This window comes from Salarias fasciatus, assembly GCF_902148845.1.
Source record: "Salarias fasciatus chromosome 7 unlocalized genomic scaffold, fSalaFa1.1 super_scaffold_4, whole genome shotgun sequence".
NCBI lineage: Eukaryota > Metazoa > Chordata > Actinopteri > Blenniiformes > Blenniidae > Salarias > Salarias fasciatus.
The window spans coordinates 26,925,540-26,934,277 of record NW_021941229.1 but is presented as its reverse complement, the minus strand read 5'-3'; the positions used below and the strand labels follow the sequence as shown (position 1 = coordinate 26,934,277).

At 49.2% G+C, this 8,738-nt stretch overlaps 1 protein-coding gene across 1 annotated transcript in view; it reads left to right on the top strand.

Moving 5' to 3' along the window:
• Window positions 1-911: 911 nt before the first annotated feature.
• Window positions 912-8,738, top strand: part of gfra2b (GDNF family receptor alpha 2b) — a 56,662-nt gene continuing 48,835 nt past the window's right edge. Inside the window, exon 1 of the mRNA XM_030084225.1 lies at window positions 912-1,158. Within this exon, the coding sequence (XP_029940085.1) occupies window positions 975-1,158 (184 nt within the window). The 5' untranslated portion in view covers window positions 912-974. The remainder of the gene's footprint in view (window positions 1,159-8,738) is intronic.

The following is an 8,738-nucleotide window of genomic DNA, read 5'->3' as shown; positions in this document are numbered from 1 at the left end:
GTGTAACCTGCGGTGTGTTTGTCCCTCGGGTGTGTATAACCTGCGGTGTGTGTGTGTGTCTGTGTTTGTGTGTGTGTGTGTGTTTGTGTGTGTGTGTGTGTGTGTGTGTGTGTGTGTGTGTGTGTGTGTGTGTGTGTGTGTGTGTGTGTACGGGTATTTCTGTCCTTACAAGGATAGGAAAACCTGGCACGACCTACCTCGTGGGGACATTTTTTGGGTCCCCATGGGGGGAACCAGTGTTTTCTTGACCATGTTGTTACTGAAAAAAGTAAAACTGCAGAAACATTTCTTTAGGGCTACGCTTTGTTGTGGTGTGGGTTAGGGTTAGGGTAGGGGTCAGGGTTAGGAGTTAGACATGAATGGGAGTCAATGGAAGGTCCCCACAAGGATAGAAATTCAAACATGTGTGTGTGTGTGTGTGTGTGTGTGTGTGTGTGTCTGCTTAGGTGTGTAACCTGCAGTGTGTGTGTGTGTGTGTAACCCGTGATGTGTGTGTGTGTGTGTGTGTGTGTGTGTGTGTGTGTGTGTGTGTCTGCTCAGGTGTGTAACCTGCAGTGTGTGTGTGTGTGTGTGTGTGTGTGTGTGTGTGTGTGTGTGTGTGTGTGTAAAACCCGTGATGTGTGTGTGTTTGTGTGTGTGTGTGTGTGTGTGTGTGTGTGTGTCTGCTCAGGTGTGTGTCCCTCCCTCAGGTGTATATAACCTGCAGTGTGTGTGTGTGTGTGTGTGTGTGTAACCCGTGATGTGTGTGTGTGTGTGTGTGTGTCTGCTCAGGCGTGTGTCCCTCCCTCAGGTGTATATAACCTGCAGTGTGTGTGTGTGTGTCCCTCAGGTGTGTAACCTCCGGTGTGTGTGTGTCCCCCTCAGGTGCGTGCCAGGCTCCGCCCCCCGCTGCCGGCTGGGCGGGGCCTCCGGACTGCGTGCAGGCCTCGGAGCTGTGTAACCAGGACGGCCAGTGCAGCTCGCGCTTCCGCATCATGCGGCAGTGCCTGTCGGGCGGCGAGCGCGAGCGCAGCGCCATGCTGGGCTCGCGGGAGTGCCGCGGCGCGCTGGAGGTGCTGCAGGACTCTCCGCTGTACCGCTGCCGCTGCAGGAGGGCCATGAAGCGGGAGCTGCAGTGCCTGCAGAGCTACTGGAGCATCCACACCGGCCTGGCCGCAGGTGAGGCGCAGCGGACTGCCGCGCTCTGCACGCTCACCCGGCACCGTTCGATTCCCGCCACTGCTCACCTCATGCGGTTTAGAGGCTGTGATGCTGTGACACACACACACACACACACACACACACACACACACACACACACACACACACACACACACACACACACACACACACACACACACAGGTGGTTGAGCTCATTAGCAGTCTCTGTCTTTGTTCTGTGTCTCACTGAGGTTGTCTCTGTGGTGCCAGTGCCTAGCACGCTCGTGCACGTGCACTCTCCAGAGCGGCGCGGCGCGGCATGCACGTGTGTTTTGGTCCCGTGGTGCATTCGAGCGTCTCCGTGCGTCCAACATCTCCGTCCTGCTGTTTCTGTTTTGTGGTGCATTCAAGTGTCTGTGGAGGAGAGCGGCATGCTGGGAGAAGAGAGCCGAGACACCGAGTATCACCTGGAGCAGCGGAGGAAGATGCTCTATAATCTGATACTAGAGGAGGAAGATGCTCTATAATCTGATGTCAGGGGAGGAAGATGCTCTATAATCTGATGTCAGGGGAGGAAGATGCTCTATAATCTGATGTCAGGGGAGGAAGATGCTCTATAATCTGATGCTAGAGGAGGAAGATGCTCTATAGTCTGATGCTAGAGGAGGAAGATGCTCTATAATCTGATGCTAGAGGAGGAAGATGCTCTATAGTCTGATGCTAGAGGAGGAAGATGCTCTATAGTCTGATGTCAGGGGAGGAAGATGCTCTATAATCTGATGCTAGAGGAGGAAGATGCTCTATAATCTGATGTCAGGGGAGGAAGATGCTCTATAATCTGATGCTAGAGGAGGAAGATGCTCTATAATCTGATGTCAGGGGAGGAAGATGCTCTATAATCTGATGCTAGAGGAGGAAGATGCTCTATAATCTGATGTCAGGGGAGGAAGATGCTCTATAATCTGATGCTAGAGGAGGAAGATGCTCTATAATCTGATGTCAGGGGAGGAAGATGCTCTATAATCTGATGCTAGAGGAGGAAGATGCTCTATAATCTGGTCTTCCTGGTTCAGTTGAATCATCTTCTGGTTGTATCCAGGCTGCTCTTGACCGTCGTCGTGGCTCGGTGAACATTTCCAGGAACAGTGTCTCTGTTTCTGTCTCCGTCTTGTCCTGGAGGACTGATTCTGTTCGACTGAAAACAGAAAGTAGAATGTCTTTATTGTATCTAGTACAACGACATTTCACGTTCAGTGTCCTCGCTGCGCGCCGATGAAACTACCAAAAAGACACGATGAAACAGAGTAAAAACAAGAATGTGTGTGTAAATCCCTCTGCACATTCACACCGCCATTCACATACACACATATATATACACACACCCAAACTCAACCATGTAGCATGTGTCCACACACACACACACACACACACACACACACACACACACACACACACACACACACACACACACACAGCCTAATAATAATGATAAAGTGTTTACGTCACTCAAACTTACATCGACTTCCACAAATGCTCCAGCAGCCTGAGGACGGGTTCTGTTCTGTCCTCTGAGACGTCCCCCTCCAGGGAGGGAAGGGTTCAGCCGGTGATCTCTGCTGGGCTGACGGTCCTCTGAAGCTCCTTCCTGTTTGCTGCTGAAGAACCAGACGCAGAACCAGGACGAGAGAACCGGGAAAAAGACTCCAGCGGTTCCGGTCCGAGGGACTCGTTCAGAGTCTCTGCTGGGCCTTCTTCATGATGGCTGAGGACCTGGCTCTCCAGGTCAGGTCCTCCTGCATGAGCACACCCAGGAATGCAGCTGGAGACCCTCGTCACCCCCCCACGGTGAAGAGGGCAGAAAGGTCTGCTGAAGCCCCCGATCGTCTCCTGTGTCTTCCTGGTGTTCAGGATCAGGTTGGTCTCTGAGCTCCACCTGGTCCAGTCTGCAGACCGGTCCCCTCCAGAGACCGGCCCCACCAGGACGGAGGACACGTGGGACCGGACCGGTTTCTGGAAGCTTTTAGTGAGCATGGTTGCTGCTGCTGGACGGTTGTCCTTCAGACTGCTGATGGCTCTTGTCTTGGGGACGGGGACGACGGCGGAGGACTTGATGTGTCAACAGTCTGACCGACTGTAGTCACCTGCAGCTTTCCTCATTCGCTCCTTTCCCTGACGCCTCGTGAAACACGTTCAGGTTCATTTCAGTGGTTTTCTGAGACCCGGGTCCTGTTCCTGCAGGTCTCACCCTCACAGCTGAGACCCGGGTCCTGTTCCTGCAGGTCTCACCCTCACAGCTGAGACCCGGGTCCTGTTCCTGCAGGTCTCACCCTCACAGCTGAGACCCTGGTCCTGTTCCTGCAGGTTTCACCCTGACAGCTGAGACCCTGGTCCTGTTCCTGCAGGTCTCACCCTGACAGCTGAGACCCGGGTCCTGTTCCTGCAGGTCTCACCCTCACAGCTGAGACCCGGGTCCTGTTCCTGCAGGTCTCACCCTCACAGCTGAGACCCTGGTCCTGTTCCTGCAGGTTTCACCCTGACAGCTGAGACCCGGGTCCTGTTCCTGCAGGTCTCACCCTCACAGCTGAGACCCTGGTCCTGTTCCTGCAGGTTTCACCCTCACAGCTGAGACCCGGGTCCTGTTCCTGCAGGTCTCACCCTCACAGCTGAGACCCGGGTCCTGTTCCTGCAGGTCTCACCCTGACAGCTGAGACCCGGGTCCTGTTCCTGCAGGTCTCACCCTCACAGCTGAGACCCGGGTCCTGTTCCTGCAGGTCTCACCCTCACAGCAGAGACCCTGGTCCTGTTCCTGCAGGTTTCACCCTCACAGCTGAGACCCGGGTCCTGTTCCTGCAGGTCTCACCCTGACAGCTGAGACCCGGGTCCTGTTCCTGCAGGTCTCACCCTGACAGCTGAGACCCGGGTCCTGTTCCTGCAGGTTTCCTCTCATCTGGTTGGTGGATGAATTCTCTACACTCATGAGACTCCGCCCCCTTTTTCTGCTGCACAAGCAGTTTGATTCACTGCTGTCAGACTGGAATTCAGACTGACAGACGGCACGCACACACACACACACACACACACACACACACACACACACACACACACACACACACACACACACACACACACACACACTCTGCAGGGTTAAACTGACTGTGGAAGCAGATTTCTGAGGTGAAGACAAATGAAACTGACATCTGGTTGAAGTGAGTCTCCAGCCAGGTGCTGGAGGTTCTGGAAGCCCTGGAGGTTCTGGAGGTGCTGGAGGTTCTGGAGGTTCTTGGAGGTTCTGGGTGTTCTGGAGGTTCTGGAGGTTCTTGGAGGTTCTGGGTGTTCTGGAGGTGCTGGAGGTCCTTGAGGTTCTCGAGGCCCTGAAGGTTCTGAAGGTCCTGGAAGCCCCTCCCTGGACCTGGTTTCAGCCTGGTTCATTCATGGATGTGAGATTAAATTGTGAGATTTGTCGTTTGTTGAAAGTTGGTCTAACAGCTCAGGTGATGATGGCGGCCGGGGTGCTGGCGGCCGGTGAGCCAGAATGACATTGGAGTCCTAACCCCGCCCACAGGCTTTTTTTTTTTTTTTTTTTTTAAAGTCATGTTTCCAGTCATGTTGTCTTTCCAGTTTGGAAATCTGGTCTCGTCTCCTGAGCAGAGTGTCTCCTCACCCCGAGCTCAGACTGGTCTGTCTCCTTCACCAGTTTCAACCCAGCCTGTCTGGGTTGAAACTGGTTTTTTACCTGGTTTATGCCAATTTTAACCTGGATTCCTCAAAGCTTATACCAGCTTCAGCCTGGCTGATACCAGTTTCAACCCAGTTTATATTTTTTCATTTTCACTGTCTGGCTCAAAAAGTAACTTGTGCGCTCAGATGCGCCAGCGTCGCGTCATAAACTCATCGACGGCATCTCTTTTTTTCGGCTTTGTCTCTGAATGACAACTCGTTTTCAGGTTTTGGGATCGATGATCTTGTCAGCCTGTTTGACTCCACCTGTGCGGACATTCTTGACACCGTTGCGCCTTTTACGCACAGGCGCGTAGAATCCAGAGAGCCATGGCATAACGCTACTACTCGCGCTCTCAGGCGCGAATGTCGCCGTGCAGAAAGGAAATGGAAAAAAGACAGACTTCACGTATCTTTGGGGATGTTGCGAGACAGTCTTTCGAACTACCAAAAGGCTGTCAGGACAGCAAAGACTCAGTATATGTCTAATCTTGTGACCAACAACTGTAACAACCCACAGACTCTTTTCAATGTTTTAAATAGGGTCGTTAATCCTCCTGAGTCTTCTGGTTTTGCCTCTATTCGCTCTTCAATTGTGTGCAATTCATCTGACCCCAGTACTGCCCCTCTATGCTCAGCTGCTTTGGGAGAGTTTGAGCCCATCTCCCTTTCTGAATTAAGTGACACAACCTACAGTCTCAATGTGTCAAACTGCCCTTCAGATATTTTACCAGCTAAGGTTTTTATTGATGCTTTTGGTGCTGTGGGTAATTTCATCTTAAAACTGATAAACAGATCTCTCCTAGAGGGCTATGTGCCAATCTCTTTTAAAAACGCTGCTGTACAGCCTCTCTTAAAGAAGCAAAACTTGGACTCGTCAGTCTTATCAAACTATAGGCCAGTGTCAAAACTGCCTTTTTTATCAAAAGTTTTAGAGAAGGTCGTTTACGTTCAGCTTCTTCAGCACCTTAAATCAAATGATATCTTTGAGAAATTCCAGTCTGGTTTTAAATCTTTACACAGCACTGAAACTGCCCTTTTACGTATTTTTAATGATCTTCTTTTAATTGCAGACTCTGGTAATTCCTCTGTACTGATACTACTGGATCTTACAGCAGCATTTGACGCTGTAGATCACAACATTCTTCTTTCTCGTCTGGAGTCTTGTGCGGGGATCAAAGGCACAGTCCTCAAATGGTTCCAGTCATATTTGGCAGACAGGTCCTTCTATGTTAATGTTGGCCCTTTTAATTCTAGAAAGGTCCCTCTTGACTATGGTGTGCCTCAAGGCTCAATTCTAGGGCCAGTTCTATTCTCCTTGTATATGTTGCCTCTTGGATCCATTTTCAGGAAATACAATATTTTATTTCATTGTTTTGCTGACGATATCCAAATTTATTTACCGTTAAGTGGCCAGGCAAACTCTTCTCAAATGTGGAAAAATGTCTTAAAGATGTTAAAGACTGGATGTCACTAAATTTTCTAAACTTAAATGAAAACAAAACCGAAATTGTGACCTTTGGTAAATCTGCTCTGTCTACATTTAATGGTGTGCTGGGGCAGTTGTCATCTTATTGCTGCCCTGTTGTAAGAAGTCTGGGTGTTTATATTGACAGCGAGTTTAAAATGGAAAAACAGATTAGTTCAGTGGTTAAAACGAGCTTTTTCCAGTTGAGACTTTTGGGGAAGGTGAAGCCTTACCTCCCTCCCAATCAACTGGAAAAAGTAATTCACGCACTGATTTCATCCCGGATCGACTACTGCAACTCTTTGTATGACGGCCTGGACCAGTCTTCTATCCGCAGGCTTCAGCTGGTCCAAAACGCTGCAGCTCGGATGCTTACAGGAACCAGACGCTGGGAGCACATCACTCCAGTTTTAGCTTCCCTTCATTGGCTTCCTATTAGTTTTAGAATCCAATTTAAAATGTTGCTGCTGGTTTTTAAATCTTTGCACAATTTCGCACCTTCTTATTTAACTGAGCTGATTACGCTGCGTTCCCCACAAAGAACCTTGAGGTCCTCCAGCCAACTTCTCCTGGACATCCCATGGTCTAATCTAAGAACTGGAGGGGACCGGGCATTTGCTGTTGCAGGCCCTGAACTTTGGAATACTCTTCCTATTAATATCAGACATGCTTCCTCTGTTGAGTCTTTTAAATCATTGCTGAAAACCCACTTCTTTTCACTGGCTTTCAATTCAAGTTGATTTTAAGGCTTTTGGTATTGCAATTTTATTGTATTACCAGGTTTTGTTTTAGTCTTGTGTTTAATGTTTATTATAGTTGACCTTTTATTATATAATGGCGGTTTAATAATCATGGAAAGCACTTTGGGGCAGTATGTTTCTGTTTTTAAATGTGCTATATAAATAAACTTGAACTTGAACTTATACCGGTTTCAGTCTGGTTTGAACCAGTTTCAGCCTAGTTTATACCGGTTTCAGTCTGGTTTATACCGGTTTCAGTCTGGTTTGAACCAGTTTCAGTCTGGTTTGAACCAGTTTCAGTCTGGTTTATACCGGTTTCAGTCTGGTTTATACTGGTTTCAGTCTGGTTTATACTGGTTTCAGTCTGGTTTATACCGGTTTCAGTCTGGTTTATACCGGTTTCAGTCTGGTTTATACTGGTTTCAGTCTGGTTTATACTGGTTTCAGTCTGGTTTATACCGGTTTCAGTCTGGTTTATACCGGTTTCAGTCTGGTTTATACCGGTTTCAGGAAGGGCCTTTTTTTTTTCCTTTCTTAGAATTGAGATCATAATTCTGGCATAAATTTTTTTCCAGAAAATGTTAACTGTACTCATGAGCTTTGGCAACATGGAACCATTCACGGTTCTTGAAGGAGAGCATCATGGGTGAGGTTCTTCGGGAGGCAGGGCGGGTCGGAACGTGTTTCTGAGGATGGCGTTCCAGCGTTCAGCGCTCCTTCCTGCAGACGCTCCTCCATCCTTCCTCCTCTCTCCTGCTTTAGTGGGCGGAGTTCCACCAGACTCACCTGTTGTGAAGACGCGTCGCCATTGGCTGAGGGGCGAGTCAGCTGCAGTATTAGCGTTTCTCCGTGGTGCAGCTCAGTGAGGGAAATACCTCAGAATCCCAGCGCTGACCCCGAAGAAGCCAGACCTGGTGTGTGTGAATCCAGACCTGCTGTTTAACGACTCGTCCTGCAGCCCTGGATTCAGGATTAATCACACTAAAGGTTTGGTTAACCAAAACGCTGCAAAATCTTTTCTTTCAGCTGATTTTGCAGCGTTTTGACTGGTTTTAAGCTAACTTCAGGCTAAATTTGGCCTAATTCTAAGCAAATGTCCTGCTGGTTTAAACTGGTTTCCACCTGATTTTATACTCTGTTTGAACTAGTTTCTCTTCACTGGTGTTAAACTGGTTTGCAGTGACCTTTGAACCGGTTTCACACTGATTCTAGATGGACTCTAAATGGTTTGGGGTTGTTTGCTACGAGTTTAGTACGAGGTTTATGAAGAGTGGTGCTAAAGTAAACGTCCTGTAGGCGTAGATGCTAGCCCTGTAGCCTCTCCTGTGTGTGTGTGTGTGTGTGTGTGTGTGTGTGTGTGTGTGTGTGTGTGTGTGTGTGTGTGTGTGTGTGGCATTGAGCTGAATGAGCTCCTGTGTTTAAGCTAATTGCTCAGACTGGATGAATCCTTTAGCTAATAGATTGGGGCTCTTACTATTGACCGAAGCTAATTAGCATGCGCGCTAGCGTGCGGCGCGTTAAGTATTCCGTCCGGCGAGCGGCTCCTGATCACAGAGGTGCTCAGAGTTCAGCCCGCTAAATTACACATTTAACACCGACATTGGTGTTTAGCGCGCGGCTAATTTAGCAGTCTGACTAATGACGGACGCGTTTAGCATGCAGGCTAATGAGCG